The 22,931-nt window shown below is 48.8% G+C and overlaps 1 protein-coding gene and 1 non-coding gene across 3 annotated transcripts in view; both read left to right on the top strand.

Moving 5' to 3' along the window:
- Positions 1-1,053: 1,053 nt before the first annotated feature.
- LOC142818369 (small nucleolar RNA snR86) lies at positions 1,054-1,451 on the top strand. Its single transcript, XR_012895873.1, has one exon. It is a non-coding gene; the product is annotated as a small nucleolar RNA snR86 (small nucleolar RNA).
- Positions 1,452-8,360: 6,909 nt separating this feature from the next.
- Positions 8,361-22,931, top strand: part of ANKDD1A (ankyrin repeat and death domain containing 1A) — a 47,219-nt gene continuing 32,648 nt past the window's right edge. The window contains exon 1 of one of the 2 annotated variants that reach the window (XM_075896915.1): positions 8,361-8,820. In XM_075896915.1, coding sequence (XP_075753030.1) covers positions 8,787-8,820 — 34 coding nt within the window. In that variant the 5' untranslated portion in view covers positions 8,361-8,786. The remainder of the gene's footprint in view (positions 8,821-22,931) is intronic. The other variant, XM_075896914.1, reaches the window with a different exon arrangement.

Genomic DNA, 22,931 nt, shown 5'->3' with positions numbered 1-22,931 from the left:
CCGTGAGAGCTGAGGGGGCTCAGTGCCAGACCAGAGGAGGCCCTTGACTCCTTGCAGGATTAGGCCCATAAGTAATAATGTGGGACAAGGCAGAGACCCAATTGCACAGCCAGCCCTCTAGAGCAGTGATTCCCAACCAGTGGTACGAGAACCCTTAGGGGTACTCGAGAGAAGTCTGGGGCGGTACGTCAGCACAACTGAAATTTGGAGAAAACTGAATTTTTGTTCTAAGTTTTACAGAGTGTTATTATTTTTGTACTTTTTACACCCAAATATTTAATCATCCGCCTGGCTACAATTAAGTTGTTTAAACAAATGTGTTGCTATGGTAGAAAAAAATTGTGTGTCTGAAAACTGTAGGTACTGGGGGGACTTTATAAAAAAAGGTTGAGAAACACTGCTCTATCTTAGAACTGGACGAGACCTCAGGAGGTCATCAAGTCCAGCCTCCTGTGTTGAAATCCAACAAGCAGTCAGACAAGTTGCACTGCACTGCAAGTCCCAGATGGCGCCTGTAGGTGGATTTGAACTTAGCACCTCTGGAGCTTAGTGTAGGAGCCTCTACAGCTTGAGCTAATAGAAGCCAAAGCTGGTTTTATATCTTCCAGCAGGCTAGAGCATTGCCAGGAAAGGGCTTGGGGAAGACTCCCCTGGGGCTAGTGAAGGAGTTTATACCAATGCATTACAGTAATCCCAGAGCTGCCTGGACAGCATTTGTATTCCCCTGGAGCTCTGTACAAACATGAGGCTCCACTCCACAGTTAAAAGAAAGAGGCCACTGTTTGCACAAGACATCAGTAATCAATATGGGAGAAGATCTCCAGCCTCTGTTGGCTCTCATGGTGCTGCTGCAGGAAACCTAGCACATGCCCCAGGTTGGAGCTCAGGGAATGATCTGTGAATACTTCGTTCGGAGCACAAGGCTTTCATCCTGTCTACCCCAGACCTTTGCCTTCCACATGGCAGACAAGCAAGACTGGAGAGGACTGCAGTTACGGTGCAGATCCACCAGAGGGCCACAGGAAAGGGCTCATTCTGCCCTACCTTTTCTCATTCTATCCAGGGGAAGAAAGTAGTCACAACCATATATACCAAAGGATACAATTAAAAAAATGAACAAATATGAAAAGGACAAATCACATTGCAGAACAGAAGGGGAATGCGGGGGGGGGGGGCGTGGGAAGGGGGAGGAAGGAAGGTAAGTGTCTGTGAATTGCTGATATTAAAGGTAGGGAGAGTGGGATGTTTGTGAGTTAAACATCCCACTCTCCCTACCTTTAATATCAGCAATTCACAGACACTTACCTTCCTTCCTCCCCCTTCCCACGCCCCCCCCCCCCCGCATCCCCCTTCTGTTCTGCAATGTGATTTGTCCTTTTCATTTGTGTTCATTTTTTTTAATTGTATCCTTTGGTATATATGGTTGTGACTACTTTCTTCCACTATTTGATCTGAGGAAGTGGGTCTGGCCCACGAAAGCTCATCATCTAATAAACCATCTTGTTAGTCTTTAAAGTGCTACATTGTCCTGCATTTTGCTTCAACTACCCCAGACTAACACGGCTACATTTCTATCACTATCCAGGGGAGCGAGAGTGAAGACCTAGGAACAATAAAGGGGGCGACACACAGGTGGGGGCCCAGCTGTCTCCCAACAGGGTCTGTTATTGCAAGCGCGTCGGGATCTCAGGCAAATTTCAAAGCAAAGTGTTGGAAGGTCACTAACTCTGCAGACTGTCCCACGTCTGGGTGTATAGCTCACCAGGGCCTGAGCAGGTCAGTCATTGGGACGCACGCGGGAAAGCTCCATAGAGATGGAGAAGGAGAATCGTGCTCCCACCCTGTCCCGCTCCCCTCCCACATACCCTGTGGAGAGGTCTGCACTCGCTCAGGGAAGGAAAGAAAGCAGCTGCAGAGTGGCTGACTCTTCCCCCCATATGGATGATTCATATGCAGCACCCTATAGTTCAATCTCTAGTCAGTCCAGTCCCCAACCCCTCACTGCCTGGGATTCTGACTTGCTGGTTTGGACGACAGACTGTTCACGACAGGGACGCTGGGGGACACCCACATGTCTCATGCTGATGCAGGGACTGAGAAGGGAGACAGGTGTCGCTGACCCTTGCGTTGCCCTAATTTGCACCCTGGTTGCCACAGCCCCTACTGGTCATGCAGACAGTGAGAAATGATCCTGACACAGAAGCCCTTCAGTCGTGATTCCTCCTGCCTGTCTGGAGGCCAGGGGCTTTAGAACAGCCTTGGTCAGCTCAGCACCTACCCAGCCTTCCATTTGCTTTGCAGCCACTTTACTCCCGCAGTTCATCACAATTACAGCACAAGAGAGAATCTCCTCGTTGCTACCATTGCCCCATGCACACCACAGCTCCCATGCAAAGGGCAACCATCAATACAGCTGGGGGGTAGCACACATCAGGGCCCTGCAGGTTGCTTTCCTACTGGAGAAGGAAATGGTGCCATGAAGCCAGGGAACCATTTTAATGCAAGATGCTGCATTTATATGATGGAGGCCAGTCCTGGAACGCAGGTGATCACAAATGGCATGTGGGCAAAGCTCTGTCAGAAGCAAGATTCCCTGTGAGCTGCACGGCAGCCCGGCCGCGCAGCTGCTTAATGAGCCCCGCCCATGAGACAGAGCAGTGAGTCTCTCCCACCCGGCAGGGGCTCTCAGCTGTTCCCCTCAGGGACTCTCATGGACGCTCTGTGCTCAATGGGGAGCTGCTGCTGTAGCTGAGGGAGAAGTGCCCTTCCCCCAGATAGGCAGCTCCATGCACAGCAGCCCTCAGCCAGGCTCATTAAGAAGCTGCAGGGCTGGGCTATCGTGTAGCTTAGAGGGAGCCTTGGTCAGAAGTGTCAGCCAAATAATGCTCTGTTCCCAAGGAGCAACTCTGCCCCAAAAGTTACTCTAGAACAGTGGCTCCCACCCTGTGGTCCGCGGACCCCTGAGGGCCTGCAGCAGCACTGTAGGGGGTCCCAGGCAGAGCTGCTTACGTCTTTCAACCCATATTGCTTCCCATGGCTCCAGAAGCAGTGCAGGATGAGGGACATGCAGGCTGCAGGCTCAGCTATCTTGTGCGGGGGGGGGGGGGGGGTCTGTAAAATTTGAATCGATTGAAACGGGGTCCATATCCTCGAAAAGGTTGGGATCCACTGCCCTAGAGAGACGATGGCAGAAAGTCAGCTCCCCTAGTGCTTGTCAGAGCTCCCACAAAGACAAGCCTCACAAACCCACCCAGCAGCACTTCTCCAGAGACGACTCACTGCTTGCAGACCAAATAAAACAACCCGTCAACAGCACCATCTGGTGACTCCTGCCACAATCATAGATGCCATTGGATCGTCACTGAAAACTAAATCTAAAGCCTCACACAGGAGGAAGTTGTACGCAGCCTCGTCATGTCATTCTGCTAGTTTTTGTCCCGAAAACAAGTTATTCTGCCACTTCTCCCCGTTTGATCAGCGATCCTGAGAGTTTCCTTTGCTGTAAAACACATTACGATCTTTAGGACAAGCATTGGGAGTGTTTAGCTAGATTCTGCTTCAATCTACAGGCAGCATTGTTTCACCTGTTTCTGGGGGTGCTTATTAGTGCCGCAAGGAGTGGCTGCCCTGCGTAGCCTTGTTACCATGTGTTTCGCTTCAATACAATCTCACGGTTCAGCATCGCGTGCGAATGTCCCACGCCAATAATGGTTTTAGGTTTTACTTTAGCAACAGTGACACCTTATCAGCTTGATACATGACTCCAGTACCAGGAGCAGCATTTCCTATACGCTGGCTGGTACACTGCCAATTGGGTGGCAAGCAAAGGCTGCGTATCACACGCCACATTTACCAAAGTCTTCTCAGGGTGCAACAGGAACCGCCGTTGTCCTACACTCAATCCTGCGGACAAGGCATAGCAGTAAGGGCCCAATCCTGCAACCCCTGGCCCTTGTGACTAGTCTCGCTCATACAAGTAGGACCATTGGACCTGATTCTCTTCTCACTTACCCCACTTCTGGCTCTTTTCTCTTCGCTGGTCTTAGCCCTGGTGCTGCCTGGCTCCCTCCTGTTTGGGTTAAAATGGAAAAGCAAAGTAAAAGACAAAGCCACTCTGAGCCAGGACACACAACGGGAGGAATAAGCAGAGGGGACTCTGGGTTGGGCTGGTGTTCTGGTTTGGACGACAGACTGTTCCCCACACGGATACTGGGGGAAATCCATGGGTCTCGTGCTGAGCCTAGCGCAGGGAATGAGAAGGGAGACAACATGTGTTGCTGATCCGGGAGTCGCACTAACTTCCACACCCTCTGGGCTTGGCACCTACCTCCCAGGGAAATCGCTGGCTGCTAGGTGCCAAAATTCCCTAAGAAGCCTGTCTGCTTGTAACCAGTGAACTCTCCTGAGCACTGGTCACTTTCCTCTGGTCTCCTCTTCCCTTCCTCCCCATATTCCTTCCATCTCCGGCTTATTTTTTACTTCTCACCACATAAGCAATATGAGTTGGACTGTAAGGCTTCTGGGGCAGGGACAGAGGGTAAAACCTGCCCGCCACGAAGTCCACGTCAAGCTTCTATTGATTTCAGTGGGGCTTCTGTCTTTCATCTCAGTTCTCTGAATGCCTCTACTCTGCTGAGCTTGGATGGGCAAGGGCAGATTACCTTATGGGAGGAGCCCATTTCTTACCATACTCCCACCCAGACAGCTCCTGGCTGAATTCTCTGGGCCATCAGCAGCTGGGAGTGGGGTAGCCAGGTGTCCAGTATTCACCCAGAGAGTCCAGTATTTTCACCTCCTGTCTGGTAAAAAAATTCAGAGAATACCAGACACCTACAATGTCTGGTATTTTCTGAATTTTTCCCCAGCCAGGAGATGAAAATGCCGGGCACCCGGCAACCCTACAAACACTCAGTGCCCAGCCTTGCCCGGCCCCTCGAGCCCCTCAACGCCTCCAACCCCCATGCTTACCTGGTTCCCCAAGGCTGCTGGCACAAAATGGCTGCAGGCCAAAAGACTTAGGGGAAGCAATGCTTTTCCCTGGGTCTTAGTGCTCAACGACTTCCCTGTTCCTATCCCTGCACTCACTCTTAAAGGGGACATGCTGTTTTATTTTAATTTTTTTTTGGGGGGGGGGGGGTTAATAAGTCCTTGGAGTCCTTCCCCCCCAACAATTTTGGTCTCCCCCCTTTTTTCCCCCTTCAACAGAATTTTTTCCCTGTGTTTTATTTGGGGGGGGGGGGGAGAGTCGGTATTTTTGTTTCAAGCATCTGGCAACCCTAGCTGAGAAGGACTTTGACTTCACCGCTTAGCCAGCCCCTCCTGCTATCACTCAGCCTTTGGGAAAACAAGTGTAGCATTTCCGAGCTGTAAGGACATTCACCAGGCCAAATTCTTATCTACAGCGGTATAAATCCACAGTGTCCTCACACAACTTCCCCCTCCCGCCTCACCCCCACACAGTGCACCGCACGCCCTGTTCTTTCTTCAGTTTCCTCAGCAACCGCAAAACCATCCCCCACACGTGAAGCAGGCTAGCCTTAAACTCAGCCTTCCCCCTCCTGCTGCAGCTGGGCCTGTCTGGTCAGTGAGTGTTAACGAAATGCACCTGACTCAGCAATGGCCTCGCTGTGCACATCCAGGCTGGCATGGTGAGAAGTGTAAGAACATAAGTGTGGCCCTAGTGGGTCAGAACAGGGTCCTCCTGCCCCAGCATCCTGTCTCTGGCAGTGGCCAACACCGGAGCTTCAGAAGGAGCGTACAGAACAGGCAGGGAAGCCAACAGCTTCCGTGGGCCACTGGGCAAGATTGGGGGGGGGGGGGCAAATTTTGTGCTGCCGGCAGGGGTGGAGCCTCAGGTGGAGGGGGCGGGGCTAGTCAGCCAGCCCTCCATGCTACCCAGAGCACAGTCCCCTCCCAGCCCTCAGAGCTGCATAGAGCGCATGGCACAATGCTCGGGCAGTGATTTAAAGGGCCCAGGATTGGAGGCTGAGTGCCCTAAGCCCCTCTGAATTGACAGGCCCCGGGGCAGTTGCCTCTTCCCCTTCCCCCTGAGAACAGCGCAATTACCAGGAGATCCACTATTGCCAGGTGTCTGGTTTTCCACCGAACACCCAGTCGAAAAGGGACTCTCCCCAGCCCAGGGAAGATGAGCAAGAGAGAGAAGGAGGCGGACAGTGAGCAGAGGCAGGGGAGATGGAATGAGGGTGCTGGGGCCTCAGAGAAGAGGCGGGGCCTCAGAGAAGGGGCGGGGAAACTGTGTTCAGTTTTGTTCAGTTGGCAACCCGGTTAATAACAGCCTTGTTCTTCCAAGAAGAATCTTTTTAGATGCTAGGCATGAAACACAGCACTCAGGCAGGTGCTGATGGATTCCCAGGTCCTGCAAACACTGATGTACACAGGTTAGTAGCCCATTTAGCTCAATGGAGTACCTATTCTGGGCTCTGTGGGCAGACTCAGATGTGAAAGAGAAAGCGTGTGGGTATGCCTGACTTAATCTGATTTTTATCTCTTTATTTTTTTGACAGAAAATCCCAGTGTTTATTTTTAAGCTCTTTTTGTGATTTACATTGTCACAGTTGTGGGAAATTATGAGGGCGCTGTCAGGAGTCAGCTTTTGCCTGACAGTATCACTGAGATGTGTAACACTTAAAACAAAGAGGAGTCCTGTGGCACTTTAAAGACTAACAGATATATTTGGGCATAAGCGTTCTTTGCCCACAAAAGCTTATGCGCAAATCAATCCGTTAGTCCTTAAGGTGTCACAGGACTCCTCATTGTTTTTGCAGATGCAGACTAACTCAGCTACCCCTGAGACGTAAGCCACCGAACCATCGACATACCACATCAAAACAGACAAGCTGCTTGTCTTCATGGCCGCACTAAATCAGCGCCGCTGTCTTTGGTGAACATGCATTTTGCCAACGGGAGAGCGCTTTCCAGACAAAATGATTAGTCCACGCCTCGATGAGAGGGAGAAGCAGGAGAGCAACTCCCGCCATAGCCAACTCATGGCGGTGCAGACAGCGCTTTAAGTCGACGTAACTTCTGTTGCTCAGAGGAGTGTTTGTTTTTTTCACATCTCTGAGGGTACGTCTAGACTACATGCCTCTGGCGACAGAGGCATGTAGATTAGGCTACCCGACATAGTAAAATGAAGCGGTGATTTAAATAATCGCCGCTTCATTTAAATTTACATGGCTGCCGCGCTGAGCCGACAAACAGCTGATCAGCTGTTTGTCGGCTCAGCGCGATAGTCAGGACGCGCGGGTGTCGACATCAAAGGTATTTGTCGACCACCCACGTACACCTCATCCCAGGAGGTTTACCTGGGTGGTCAACAAATACCTTTGATGTCGGCAGGGGAGCGTCCAGACTATCGCACTGAGCCGACAAACAGCTGACCAGCTGTTTGTCGGCTCAGCGCGGCAGCCATGTAAATTTAAATGAAGCGGCGATTATTTAAATCGCCGCTTCATTTTACTATGTCGGGTAGCCTAATCTACAGGCCTCTGTCGCCAGAGGCATGTAGTCTAGATGTACCCTGAGTGACATAACTTAGTGACCTGTAGACAAACCCAAAATAAATGTCCTTATGTCAGTGTTGGGGAACCCGCCAGCGACATGTGGCCCAGCAGGGTTCTATGTGTTGCCTGTGAGACATTTTGTTTATAGGTGCCCACATGCAGGGTTGCCAGATTCTGCTGGTTTTCATGGGCATCATTTTTTCTCCTACTGGTGTTACTAAAGTGACCTGCACGTAAAGCGAGGGCACGGGATGTGAGGTGCGTGCTGGTTGCACGCAATATGGACTATGAGAGCCGTGCGCTCCCTCTGCATCCGATCACAGCGCTGCTACGGTTCAATCCGACGCCTTGCAAATTCTAGGTACGAGTGGGTCTGGCCCACGAAAGCTCATCACCTAATAAACCATCTTGTTAAGTCTTTAAAGTGCTGCATAGTCCTGTATTTGGTTACCACAGTCTTGCGGTCCGCTGGGATGGGGGAGGGCTGTTCATGCGGCCCGCTCGCTAGCCTAGGTTGCCCATCTATCGCTGCTCTAGATCGGGTACCAATGTGTTCTGGGTGCCACATGTTTCTGACCTTGCTTGTCAGTACATTGCGAGTATTATCGATGGAAACATCTTCCCTCCCGTTTGGGGGCAGGGGGAAGCCAGCCCTGACTCTCATTTACCACCCAAACCCCATCCTGGGCTCGCCCTGGGCTCTATTCAGCCTGCTGGGGTTTCAGGGTATCTGTGGCTGCTGGGGCCGCCGCCTACCTGGGCCACTTCCCGGAGCTTCGCAGCTGGGAAGGAGGCGCCGGCCGGGAGCGCGGGGCAGAGGGCGGGCCTGGGGCGTCTCTCCGGTGCTGGCTGGGGAGGAGCCCCCGGCGCAGCAGCGGGGAGCGCGGAGTCTGTCGTTTGGCACCATCTTAGCGAGGAAGCCGCTGGAGGCTCGCGGGGCTCGGCGCGGGGCCCGGATCGTGCCCGGGGCTGGAGGCTCGCGGGGCTCGGCGCAGGGCCCGGATCGTGCCCGGGGCTGGAGGCTCGCGGGGCTCGGCGCAGGGCCCGGATCGTGCCCGGGGCTGGGGGCTCGCGGGGCTCGGCGCAGGGCCCGGATCGTGCCCGGGGCTGGAGGCTCGCGGGGCTCGGCGCAGGGCCCGGATCGTGCCCGGGGCTGGAGGCTCGCGGGGCTCGGCGCGCTGCCGGCCCGGGGCCAGGGGCGGCCCGAGCGATGCTGCGGCGCTGAAGCCCAGCCCCGCCCCGCCCGGCGCTCCGGCAGCGGCGATGGAGGCCGGGCCGGCTGCCGAGGAGGAGATCTGTGAGTGGGGCCGGGCGGGGGCTGGAGCCGGCGGGGAGCGGGGCTGGGGCAGGGCGAGAGCGCCCGGGGGTGGCGCCCGGGGTCGGACGTGCGGGCGCACATGCACCGGCAGCAAGGTCGCTCGCAGGGCGAGACCCACTGGGCGAGCTCGCACCCGGCCACAGAGACCCACTGGGCGAGCTCGCACCCGGCCACAGAGACCCACTGGGCGAGCTCGCACCCGGCCACAGAGACCCACTGGGCGAGCTCGCACCCGGCCACAGAGACCCACTGGGCGAGCTCGCACCCGGCCACAGAGACCCACTGGGCGAGCTCGCACCCGGCCACAGAGACCCACTGGGCGAGCTCGCACCCGGCCACAGAGACCCACTGGGCAAGCTCGCACCCGGCCAGAGAGACCCACTTGGCAAGCTCACTCGCAGGGTGAGATGCACTTGGCAAGCTTGCACCCGGCCACAGACACAGACTCGGCAAGCTCGCACACGGATACAAAGACACACACCTTCATGTCCATTCTCTCACACTCAGCAAGCTCGCCTGCATTCAGCAAGCTCGCCCACATGCTGAGACACATGCACACATCAAGCTCTCCAAGCTAGCACATGGATACAGACATACTTAGCAAGCTCGCACCCATGCTGAGACACACACACACACACACACAAAACAAGCTCTCCTGCACTGGCAAGCTCACACGTGGATACAGAGATTTACATATTCATGTCCATTCACATGCACTCAGCAAGCTCGCACACATGCCGAGACACATAACAAGCTTGCACAGAGACCATACAGAGACCCACACCTTCATGTTCATTCTCACACAGCCAGCAAGCTGCACAGAAAAACACACTCAAAGTAAGTACCCACCAACACACTCAGCGAGCTCACATTTATGCACACACACTCAGCAAACTCACCCATTCATGCACACATGCGCATTCGGCAAATTCACATACACACAGATGCACTCAGCCAGCTCACTCACACACACACAGCAAGGTCATTGACAGACAATATACACACACATTAAATCAAATAAAAATGGCAGGGGAGACCCATCATTATCAGGAACAGCAAGTATTTTTAAAATTGTCTTAAATCCCATTTGGAAGGGGGATGTACTCTTTACTCCCAACAAACTATTATTAGTCTTTTAGTTAGCAACAGGAACTTTACCAAAGTAAAGCAGATGAAACTATGGAAATTACTTAAGAAATCGACCCTTTGGATTTTAGTCATATAGGAATGAGCATGGAAATAAGACCATGAATTGCTGTGCGAGTGATACCATGGTTGCTTATTATTTGTTCCACTTTGTCACTATCCTGTAGAAAATGGAAGTAAATAGTCATTATTTGTAAATCCATTGCTGAGGGTTTTCTAGAACACCTTTCATCATAGTATTTGAATGGGTGCCAGATAAGTTAGGTTTGCATTTGAAGTCCCTAAGGGTATGTCTACACTACAGAGAGGTTTTTTTTTTTTTTTGGAAAAACAGCGGTGTTTCAAAAAAAAAAACTTCAAATATATCCATACTGCAATCACATTCTTTCGAAAAAAAAATCGGAAGAACTGAGGGGGTTTTCCTACATTGGTAAACCTCTTTCTACAAGAAAGATGCCTTTTTCCAAAAGAGCTCTTTTGGAAATAGGTGTGTGTGGACAGGGAAGAAGGAGTTCTTTCACAAGAAAAGGAAAGAGGAAGAAGCACAGGTGTCTTGCTGGCCATTCCGCTCTTAGTAATCACAGCTTACAAGCGAGAGAGTGTCCACACTGCATGGACACTATGTGTCAATAAAGCAGATTGCTTTTTTGATGCGCTTTCAAAGTGTGCACATTCTCTTTCGGAAGAAGTTTTTTTTGAAGATTTCTTCCAAAAGAAGCCTACAGTCTAGACGTTGCCTAAGGGATTTAGGATGAGTAATATGGAGCAGGAGTTCCCTTGCAGTTCCTATTTTTGATAGTATTTGGCTCTTCAAACAACTTTGCCCTCATTTATGGGCACATAAATCTGAACTATTTCCTTTACACTCAATGGTGTGTAACTCTAGATGTATTGTAAACAGGGATGAGATAGAGCAATTTGGCCAATTGAGTGAAATCAGGGATGTTGTTTTATTTTTACAGGAAAAGTTAGAAAACCTGGCCCATTCTTATAGATGCAGCATACTCATTCTTGTAGAAACAGAGTGCTCCATACATTATTAATAAAGGGTGGCACTCCTTATTATTAAAGTAACATTCAGGATATAGCTGAAAGCCCCAAATGAGTAGACAGGAAATTTGGAAGAAATGAAACTCAAATCTTTAATTCACCCCAAAGTGGGAATTGGCTAAAACCTTTATATGAAATTGGATTGGTTTGGAGATCATTCTCAATGCACAAACAGCAAGGCAAGTGTTATTTGGACTATAGTTTTAAATTTCCTCACTCATATTAATAACACACTAGACAATTGAAACAGAATTTTCAGCATCTAATTTACTTTGCATAATTTCTTTACTTTATTTCTCTTAGTTTGGCTAATGAAACAAAACTTATCAATTTTCTTTTTATGGATAGCGTCAGCAGTTGGGTCTTAGGTTTCCTGTATAGCAGGGGATGGTTCGAATGAACTAAAGAAACCTCTCAAAATTCCATTCATATGTAGGTTTGTGGAGAGGGATCTTGTATGAGTTTTGTTTGTTATTAAATATGCCATTGTGCAAGTGAATGATGATTTACTGGAAATAAACAATCATCCTATTTTCTTCACATACAACAAGATGATCCCCCTAACCACAGAACAGAGTTATGACAACCCTCCAAAGCCAAAGCACCAGCAATATTTGATCTTCTTTGTGTTCCATTGATTTAAACAAAACAAAGACTTTTATTTTACTTTAACATCCCTAATGCTCAATGAGTGATTGAGAGCTATAAGATCATGACTGGTGTAGAGAAAGTAGATAAGGAAGTGCTATTTATGCTCTCTCCTAACACAAGAACTAGAGGTCACCAAATGACATTAATAGGCAGCAGGTTTAAAACAAACAAAAGGAAGTTTTTCTTCACGCAGTGCACAAGTCAACCTGGGGATCTCTTTGCCAGAGGATGTTGTAAAAGCCAAGACTGCAACAGAGTTCAAAAATAGATAAGTTCATGGAGAATAGGTCCATCAATGGCTATTAGGATGGGCAGGGATCATGTCCCTAATCCTCTGTTTGTCAGAAACTGGGCATGGGCAACAGGAGATGAATCACTTAATGAACAGAAGAGGTCCCCTCTGAGGCACCTGGCCACTGGCAGAAGACAGAATACTGGACTGGACTTTCAGTTTGACTGTGCATGGCCATTCTTCTGTTCCTATGGCTGTATATACAGCAGGGGAACATTTTTAAAGCTCGCGTTCTCTTCCGGGTGGATTATGTAGCTTTCACTGTGGACCCACACCCATAGCTGATGTAAATCAGCAGTGAAGTCAGTGGTGCTACGTCCATTTACCATCTGGCCCAATGTTTCTACCATTATCATCTGCCTGTGCAGTGGATTTGTCAGATCAAAAACCATCCATCCAGTTCTGCCATCTGTCCTGCTGTGCATCCCTTTGGCTTGACGATCAGTTCAAGAGCTTGAGGGCAGGCTCCTTATAAGTGGTAAGGTTTATCCAGAAGATATCATCTCTCCAGAAGCATAGCTCTGAAGATCACGTCGCTTCATAAAAAAAAAAAAAATCGTCCTGGCCCAAAATAAGCAAAACCAGAAAGCTGAAGTTCTTCAAATGCGAAACTGATTTGGAACCAATTTCTGACACATTTATAGTAATTGAGCTGGTAGGATGCCATCTGTCTCGATCATCTGTGATTTGGAAATCTCTCAAACTTCACCCTCAAGTGTTGTCAGACACTGAGTGTTTTGTAACTCTGAAACTGTCTGGTTATGGTTTATTTGTATTGCAGCAATGCCCAAAAGCTTTAACTAGGTTGGGTGATGTACAAAAGTATCAGATGACATTATCCCAGCACCCCAAAGAAAGAGTTTGTAATCTAGACTGTAATAAAGACAAGTTGCTTTAATAAATAGCTGGGAAGAGACTGGAAAGATGAAGGTAGCCATGATCGTAACAGATACACTGGCTAGAGGTCGCTTGCTGTTTTATTGCTATCTGTTTCATTATATAATGGCAAGTACATTTCCCCAGACTCCTGTTTTCATTGCATTCGTTGCAAGGTTCATCATATCTTTCTGTGAAAGGCAATATAGCTATCTTACATGATGTATGTAATGGTGACATATTATAGGTGATGATTGTTTATATTGTTTGACAACATCTGTTCTCTTACCTTTGTAACATTTCTGTTACATCACAGACAGCTATGGATAACTATTTAACAGAAATGATAAAAGCAAGAGTCCAAGGATTCATATCCATCCATGGATACATCGCTATGTATGACAGCAAGGAAGCTTACTGATGTTAAGAGCCGTAGATGAGTTTCTGGGTGACACCTAAATAAATATTGACTAAAATGAATCACAGATGATACTGTCCAGGTGAAATGCTGACATTCCCAATAACTAAGGAATAAGTCTTGGTTATTAGTTATGGGCAAAGTATAAATTAGATTTTTCTATTTCCAAAATACAATGCCCAGTTTTTCAAAGCAGGTCATGCATGAGTAGTTCTAGTACAGAGATAGTCTCATGACAGTCATTATTACCCAAGTAAAGGCTTCCGGGATGCATCGCTTGCATATTTAGGCTAACAGCTGTCTAGAATTCTCAGTTGGGACCATGCTGGGTTGTCTTTGGACACTGTCATTTATAGTTAGAAAGGTGATTGTTGCTGTCAGAGTTAAATGTGTGAATGCCGAGTGGCAGATGGATAGCAAGAACTAGAAATCCCCATTTGTATTTGAAAACCAGAATGAAGCAGATCATAGGTGTAAAGAGATATACATTCATAAATCACATAAGTAAAGTGTGAGTTAAAATCTGCCCGTGCTTAACATAAACATCTGGGGAAGGAAAACCCAACCTTTAGCAGGGTCTGTCAACCCATATCTTCCCAAAGTCAAGCTGGACACTTGAATTAGTTATGTGGTTCTTGTGCTGCACAAATGCACAAGAGAATGACTCACTCCCTTGGGTGGATTCCTAAACAGGCAAATATTGGCCTATCACTTCTTTGACTTCCTCTTTTTTTCCTGCTGAGTTGTGTGCCCTAAGCCAGGGCGTGCTGTCTGTTGTAAGGCGGCAGGGGAAAGTAGGTGGATATAAAGTGTAGTCCCAAATTCCAGGTTAAGCCCATTTGGAATGGCAGTCCAGGTCTGGAGCTGGGACATGTGGAAACAACCCAGAACATGTTCCTTCTGAGAAAAATCCACTGTGGACTCCCGAGTTAGTCAGGAAAATCTACAGCCTTGAGACGTGGTGTGTTCAGGGAGGGCTTAGGTTGGCCAGATCTGGATTGGGCAGAGATGTGGCTCTCCTAACTTCTTGCATATCCTGAGTTCCATGGGGAAATCCACAGGACTCAAGGGATCCTTGAGGACTGGGTGGCCCAAACACCCCGAGTCCCACATCCACTAGGACTTCTTCACTGGTATCTGGTCTATCCGGGGTGGTGGGGAAAAGGAAGCTGATGCTCATGACTGTCCCATCCCTGCTCAGCCAGTTAGTGGGACTCACAATGAAGAGTTCTGGAGAGGGGGCTTTGAGGGGAGGCTGCTGTACAGTAGATTTGAGGTGGATTCTTTGTCCGTGTGTGTCAGAGGGGATGAGCCAGCCTCTGATGAGCAAGTTCAGGAGGCAACATCTGTATTGGAAGTGAAAAAAGCAGCTCCCAGAAATGTGTGAATGCCGAGAGGCAGATGGATAGCAAGGTGGGCAGTTGAGACCTTCAGGCTTTGTCTACACTACGGGATTTGCCGCAAGAGCCTATGCAAATGAAGCACAGATAAGCATTTTCCCATGCTTTATTTGCATACTCTTTTGGTCCATTTTTATGCTAGGGGTTTGTGCACAAAAACAGGCAGTGTGGCCATGGCTGTTTTGCACAAAATCCCCTTTTTTCGCAAGATCCTTCAGCCTCTCCAGGACAGGCATAACAATCTTGCGGGAAAAAGGCGTTTTGCGCAAAATAGTCATGGCCACACTGCCTGTTTTTTGCACAAAAAACCCTAGAGCAAAAACGGACTGAAAGAGAAAATGCTAATCTGCGCTTCATTTGCATAGGCTCTTGCGGCAAATCTTGTAGTGTAGACAAAGCCTCACTGTATACTAAGGCTATAGCTACACTGGCGCGATTTTGCGCCAGAAATATGCAAATGAGGCTGTGTGGAATATCGCCAAACCTCATTTGCATATCTAATGAACCGCCATTTTTGCGGAAGAGGCTCTTGCGCAAGGAGGAGCGTCTATACTGCCCCTTCTTGCGCAAGAAAAACCCTCTTGCGCAATGCCGTTATTCCTGACTAAGCGTAGCGGCATTGTGCAAGAGGGTTTTTCTTGCGCAAGAAGGGGCAGTGTAGATGCTCTTTCTGGCGCAAGAGCCTCTTCTGCAAAAATGGTGGCTCATTAGATATGCGAATGGGGCTGGCGATAGTCCACGGTTAGCCTCATTTGCATATTTCTGGCACAAGATCGTGCCAGTGTAGACATAGCCTACGTGTTTTTAAGGAGCAAAAGTAGAGCAGTGCAGAGCAGCCAAAATGGATCCACAATCTGCTGCAGCAGGTTAAGTATCTGAATTAACAGTCTCTTAGGAGGAATTCCACTGGAAGAGCAGAGGCAGAATCTGATCAAGAAATAAAACCCTCTCGCTCTAGGTGGCCCAAACTGTTTCCTCAATGTGAATCCAGCTGTAGAGCCTCTCTGTCAAACATGCTGGAAAGAGGCAGAATCCAGAACTGGGATTTGATCTCATGTATTAGCAGGACGGTTTATTCAGTCAAGCAGGGAGTTGGTGTGAAGTGTTAATCCCGTGCCCCCTCCCCCCCCCCCCCCCCCCCGGAAAAGAAAAGCCTCTTAAATCGCTCCTACTGCTGTAGGATTAGTGCAGTTATTCCTGGCAGAACTGATGTTCACAATTAGGGTTGCCAGATAGACCCCGCTAAAAAACCGGACACACTTGTCCGGGGAGGAGGGGGGGACCGGCCGGGAGGGGGGCGGGAAGCAGAGCTGGTGGGAGGGTGGGCTGGGGGCCACGGGGCTAGACAGGAGGAGGGGGGGTGGGAAGCAGAGCTGGCGGGGGTGGAGGGTGTCCAGGGGCTGCAGGGCTGGCCAGTAGGAAGAGGGGGCGGGAAGCAGAGCTGGAGGGGGGGCCTCTGGGGGCTGGCTGGCAGGAAAGGGGGGCCCGGAGGAAGGGGGCGGGAAGCAGGTCTGGTGTGGGGGGGAATCCGGGGGTGGCCGGCAGGAAGAGAGGGCGGGAAGCAGAGCTGGGGGGGGATCGTGGGGCTGGAGGGGATGATGGGGGGGGGGGGCAAAGGAAGGGGCGGGAAGGAGACCTGGCGAGGGGGGAGTACAGGCACTGGCTGCAGCCGGAGTTGTTCCGGCTGTGCCACCGGCAGGCGCTTCCTTTACTTGCCAGCAGAACCCCGGGCGGGGGCGGGGTGGGGCTGGGAGTCCCAGCCCCCGCCCTGCCCCGCCCCACCTGACCTGGCCCAGCTTTTGCGCGTGACCACCGGGCTCCCAAAGCCAAATGCGCTCCGCCTCCCAGTCGCTCCCCTGCCCCCGCCAGGCTTCCGACCCGCGCCCAGCTGGAAATTCACAAAATATTTTCTGAATTTTTCTACCGGACAGACGGTGCAAATACTGGACTGTCCGGTAGAAAACCAGACACCTGGCAACCCTATTCACAATAACCAAGTCTATTAAGATATTTAAAACTTAATCCCTGCCCATACCTAGGAGTTACATAATGAACCTCTCTATACACTATGCAATGCTGCTGAAAAATCATGTTTTCCCTAAAGTAGTTAGGGGCCAGATTCTTGTTTACATTAAGGCCCCTTTACTTTGCTCTGGATGTAAAAAGACGACTTAAAGTGAACGCAACAGTAATTTACATTCACTTTGTCTCATTTACAGCAGTGTGAAGGGACCTAGGTGTAAATAAAAATCAGGCTCTTCATATTTTAATTACATATGAAAACAACATTAAAAGGTCATAGACCAGTTTTTAAACTAAGGGCTGGGGGAAAGCCGACAGATGCACAGCCGCACATGGATCGGACAGAAACATCTCTTAGGGGAGAGTCTATTAATAGAGATTCTCTATGTTCTGGTAAGGAGGAAACGATGGAAGATGATAAAATATGGGTAAGATTAGAGGAGAAACAATCAAATGAAAGCGAGTGCCATTCAAATACATCAGGAAAAGGCAAACAGCTAAATAGTGACAGATTTTTAAAGTGCTTCTACACAAATGCTAGAAGTCTAAAAATAAGATGGGTGAACTAGAGTGCCTCTTATTTAAGGAGGATATTGATATAATAGGCATCACAGAAACTTGGTACAATGAGGATATCAGTGGAACACAGTCATACCAGGATACAAAATATATTGGAAGGACAGAACAGGATGTGCTTGTAGGGGAGTGGCACTATATGCGAAAGAAAATGTAGAATCAAATGAAGTAAAAATCTTAAATGAACCTAAATGTTCCGTAGAATCTCTATGGGTAGTAATTCCATGCTCTCAGGGGCGGCCCATGAGGATAGAGAGACTCGGCGTCACCTAGGGTGCTGCTGGCCCGGGGTGCCCGATAATGACATCACGGGGCGCCCGGGCGCCCGATGATGATGTCACAGCCATTGATGGCCGTGCAGGCAGGGGCGCCAATCGCGCCTTCCGCCTGGGGCGCCAGCTGCCGCAGCCGGCCTCGGGCTGCTCCTGCATGCTCTAATAATAAGAATATAGCAGGAGAGGTATATTACTGATCACCTGACCAGGATAGTGACTGTGAAATGCAAAGGGAGATTAGAGAGGCTATAAAAATTACAAAAAACTCAGTAATAGTGGGGCATTTCAGCTATCCCCATATTAACTGGGTACGTGTCACCTCAGACGAGAAGCAAAGAAAGTTTCTTGATACCTTAAATGACTGCTTTTTGGAGCAGTTGATTCTGGAACCCACAAGAGGAGAGGCAATTCTTGATTTAGTCCTAAGTGGAGCACAGGTTTTGGTCCAAGAGGTAAATTTAACTGGACAGCTTGTAAATCGTGACCATAATGTAATAAAATTTAACATCCCTGAGGTGGGAAAAAACGCCTCAGCATCTCCACACTGTGGCATTTCATTTCAGAAAGGGGAGCTACTCAAAAATGAGGAGGTTAAACAGAAATTAAAAGGTACAGTAACAAAAGTTAGATCCCTGCAAGCTGCATAGAGACTTTTCAAAACGCACCATAATAGAGACCCCCAAATTAAAAAGAACCACAGTAAGAGAACCAAAAATGTGCCACCATGGCTTAACAACCAAGTAAAAGAAACCGTGAGAGATAAAAAGGCATTGTTTAAAAAGTGGAAGTTAAATCTCAGTGAGGAAAATAGAAAGGAGCATAAACTCTGTCAAATTAAGTGTAAAAATATAAAAAGAAAAGCCAAAAAGGAGTTTGAAGAACAGCTAGCCAAGAATTCAAAAAGTAATTATAATGCAAATTCAAAAAAATTCAAAATGTTTAAGTACATCAGAAATAGAAAGCCTGCTAAACAACTAGGCTGTGTCTACACTGGCGCGATCTTGCACGAAAGCAGCCGCTCTTGCGCAAAAACGTGCTGCCTGTCTACGTTAGCCGCATGTTCTTGCGCAAGTAAACTGACGTTCTAATGTATGAAATCAGGGCTTCTTGCGTGAGAACTCTGACGCTCCTGCTCAGGAATAAGCCCCTTTGCGCAACTGTTCTTGTGCAAGAGGCCAGTGTAGACAGGCAACGTGACTTTCATGCGCAAGAAAGCCCTATGGTTAAAATGGCCATCAGAGCTTTCTTGCGCAAGAGAGCATCTACACTGGCAAGGATGCTCTTGCGCAAAAGCACATCACTTGCGCAAAAGCACATGCCAGGGTAGATGCTCTCTTCTGGAACAGTTTTTGAAGAAGAACTCTTCCACAAAAAAGTTTTTGCGTGAGAACACGCCAGTGTAGACATAGCCCTAGTGGGGCCACTGGATGATCAAGATGCTAAAGGAGTACTCAAAGACGATAAGTTACTTGTGGAAAAACTAAATTAATTCTTTGCTTTGGTCTTCACAGTTGAGGATGTTTAGGGAGATTCCCAAACCTAAGCCATTCTTTTTAGGTGACAAATCTGAGAAAATGTCCCAGATTGAGGTGTCAGAGGAGGTTTTGGAACAAATTGATAAACTTAACAGTAACAAGTCATCAGGAGCAGATGGCATTCACCAAGCGTTCTGAAAACTCAAATGTGAAATGACGGAACTATTAACTGTGGTTTGTAACCTATCCTTTAAATCAGCTTCCGTACCTAATGACTGGAAGATAGCTAATGTGACACCAATATTTAAAAGAGCTTTAGAGGTGATCCTGGCAATTACAGACCAATAAGTCTAACATCAGTACCAGGCAAATTAGCTGAAACTATAGTTAAGAATAGAATTGTCAGACACACAGATAAACATCATTTATTGGGGAAAAGTCAGACATGGTTTCTGTAAAGGGAAATCATCAACTAGTGTCCTTTGAGGGGGGTCAACAACTATATGGACAAGGGGGAAACCAGTGAATATAGTGTACTTAGATTTCCAGAAAGACTTTGACAACATCTTCACCAAAGGCTCTTAAGTAAAGTTTGTTGTCATGGGATGAGAGAGAAGGTCCTGTCATGGATTGGTAACTGGTTTAAGGACAGGAAACAAAGGGTAGGAATAAATGGTCAGTTTTCAGATTGGATAGAGGTAACTAGTGTCCATCCTGGGACAGATCCTATTTAACCTATTTATAAATGATCTGGAGAAAGGAGTAAACAGTGAAGTGGCAAAATTTGGAGATGATACTAAATTGCTCAGGATAGTTAAGACCAAAGCAGACAGTGAAGAGTTTTAAAAGGATCTCACCAAACTAAGTGATTTGGCAACAAAATGGCAAATGAATTTTAATGTTGATAAATGCAAAGTAATGTATGCTGGAAAAAATAATCCCAACTCTACAAATGAGAGGGACTAATTTAGCTATAGCCACTCAAGAGAGATCTTGGAGTCAGCATAGACAGTTTTCTGAAAACATTCACTGAAGCTTTGTCTAAACTACATTCCTCTTTCGAAAGAGGAATGTAAATGAGGCCAATCAAAAACTCAAATGAAGCACAGATTTCAAATCTCATGCTTCTTTTGCATAATCATCTGAGCGCTTTTTTGAAGTTTTTTTTCGAAAAAGAAACCGCAGTCTAGAGGGGTTCTTTCGAAAAAACCCTTTTTTGAAAGAACCCATATACCTCATTTTTTCAGGAGTATGGGTTCTTTTGAGAGATGATTTTTTTGACTAGACTAGACTGCAGTTTCTTTTTTGAAAAGCTCGTTTTTGAAAAAACACTCTAATGCAGTTATGCAAATGAAGCACGAGATTTGTATGTCTGCACTTTATTTGAAGTTTTGATCGGCCTCATTTACATTGTTCTTTCAAAAGAGGAATGTAGTTTAGAAATGCCCTCAATGTGCAGTGGCAGTCAAAAAAGCAAACAGAATGTTAGGAATCATTTAAAAAAGGATAGAGAATAAGCATGGAGAAAGTAAATAAGGAAAAGTTGTTTTACTTATTCCCACAATATAAGAACTAGGGGTCACCAAATGAAATTAATAAGTAGCAGGTTTAAGAAACAAAAGGAAGTTTTTCTTCCCTCAGCGCAGTCAACCTGTGGAACTCCTTGATGGAGGATGTTGTGAAGACCAGGACTTTAACAGGGAACAATAAAGACCTAGGTAAATTCATGGAGGTTAGGTCCATTAATAGTTATTAGCCAACATGGGTAGGAATGGTGTCCCTACCCTTTGTTTCTCAGGGGCTGGAAATGGATGACAGGAGAGGGATCATTTGATGGTTACCTGTTTCTGTTCACATCCTCTGGGGCATCTGGCATTGGCCACTGTCAGCAAACAGGATACTGGGCTAGATGGACCTTTGGTCTGACCTAGTATGGCTGTTCTTATAGTCTTAAAGTTGCAAAGTCAAGCACTCAGGGTATGTCTAGACTACATGGCTCCGTCGACGGAGCCATATAAAGTAGTTTACCCGACACAGTCAATGAAGCGGGGATTTAAATAATCCCCGCTTCATTAAAATAAAAATGGCCACCGTGCTGTGCTGACAATCAGCTGATCCGGCATAGCGCGGTAGTCTAGACGCGGAATGGTCAACAACGGAAGCCTTTGTCGACTGCTCCTGTAAACCTTGTCGACCGATCCGCATCTAGACTGCCGCGCTGTGCCGGATCAGCTGATTGTCAGCACAGCACGGTGGCCATTTTTATTTTAATGAAGCGGGGATTATTTAAATCCATCGATGGAGCCATGTAGTCTAGACATACCCTCAGAGGTTAAGATATGCCAGTATGAAGGTTCCCTGTGTAATTCCCCCCCTACATGTGCATGAGACAAGCTTTGACTGCACGATTACATTAAATGGCATAGTCCTGACACCATGGTGACCTCCTACCCAGTGGCGGATATAGGGCAGGGCGAGCGGGGCGGCTGCCCCGGGCCCTGCGCTTCAATAGGCCCCACAAACACACCCCGCGCACGCTACTTCCGGTCGGCTGCTGCTGAGATGCATGCGCGAAATCAGCTGCTGCTGAGGTGCATGCGCAAAATTGTGCCTCCCCGGGCTCCGCAGCGCAGCCCTGGGCCCCGCAAAATTATCATCCGCCCCTGCTCCTACCAAATTCAAGGCCCCTGCTCCAAAGCATCGAGGCACACTAAAACGGTTGTAAGAATTTTTTGAACTGGCCAAAAATAGAGCGTTTTATGCATCTCATTCTCAGCGCAGCTGGACGGTTCTTGCTGAAATTTTGCCCAGTCCATATCAGCCCAAATGCTTAAATATTTGGCAAAGTGATAAGCAATTAGAAACAGGGTCCTTTAATGAGAAGTGTTACTAACAGGTAAGGTTACCTAATGCAGTGGTCCCCAACACGGTGCCCGCGGGTGCCATGGCGCCCGCCGGGGCATTTGTGTGCGCCCGCCGACAACCTGGGCCGGCCCCACCCCCGGCACACGTACACGGGAGGCGCCGGCCCCAGGCGCGCGACACGCACCGGCGCCGGGTGTGCAGTGCTCGGCCAGCCCCAGCCCCGAGGCACATGCGGGCGCTCGGGCGCGCAGTGCTCGAGCGGCGCCGGTGCCGGCCCCAGGCGCGCGGCTTGGGCGGTGGCACTGGCCCCGGGCCCACGGCACAAGGCGCTCGGGTGGCCCCAGCCCCGGCCCTGGGGCACATGCTGGCACCGGCGCCGGGTGCAAGGGCATCCACGTCCCCTGGCGTGCCCCCGGACGCGCGGCCCCGCCCCTGGGCGCCCGGCGCGTGAGTGGCCCCACCCCCGGGCGCCCGGGAGCCTCTAAAGATTGGGGACCACTGACCTAATGTGTTGAGGTGCATTTCCTGTAATAGGGAGAAAAGGAAGCAAGGGAGTCATAAGAGAGACAGAACTGGGAAGGGTGCTTATTTCCACCTCTGCCTCTGACCTGCTATGTGACCTTGGGCAAAATCAAATGAGTCCTCTGTGCCTCAGTTTCCCAAGCAGCAATAAGACAATTCCAGAGTGACAGAACGAATTACCGCAGAGGGAGAGCGAGACTGGGATGTGTGGGCAAGGGAGAAAGGGTGCATTGCCAGCTGAGGTTTGCAAAGAACGGGAGAGTCAAGAAGATAGAGAGGTGAAGCCTACCTGTTCTTCATGGTAGGAAATGCGGGAGAGAAGGCCCTTGCACCTACAGGGAGGAATTTATGTGGCGGTATAGCATGGGAGAGGGGGGAGTGCTGGATGACAGAGAGAGCCAAAGAGCAGACAAGGGAAAGTCTATAAGGCAGATTTTGAAAACAAGAAGGCAATTTCAGTCTGGCTCCAGAAATGGATGCGAAGTCGACGGAGCTAGAAGAAGACTGGGGTGACACAGTCAT

Source organism: Pelodiscus sinensis, chromosome 14, assembly GCF_049634645.1.
Source record: "Pelodiscus sinensis isolate JC-2024 chromosome 14, ASM4963464v1, whole genome shotgun sequence".
Classification (NCBI taxonomy): Eukaryota; Metazoa; Chordata; order Testudines; family Trionychidae; genus Pelodiscus; species Pelodiscus sinensis.
The sequence above is the reverse complement of the archived record's forward strand: the minus strand, read 5'-3'. Positions and strand labels throughout refer to the sequence as shown.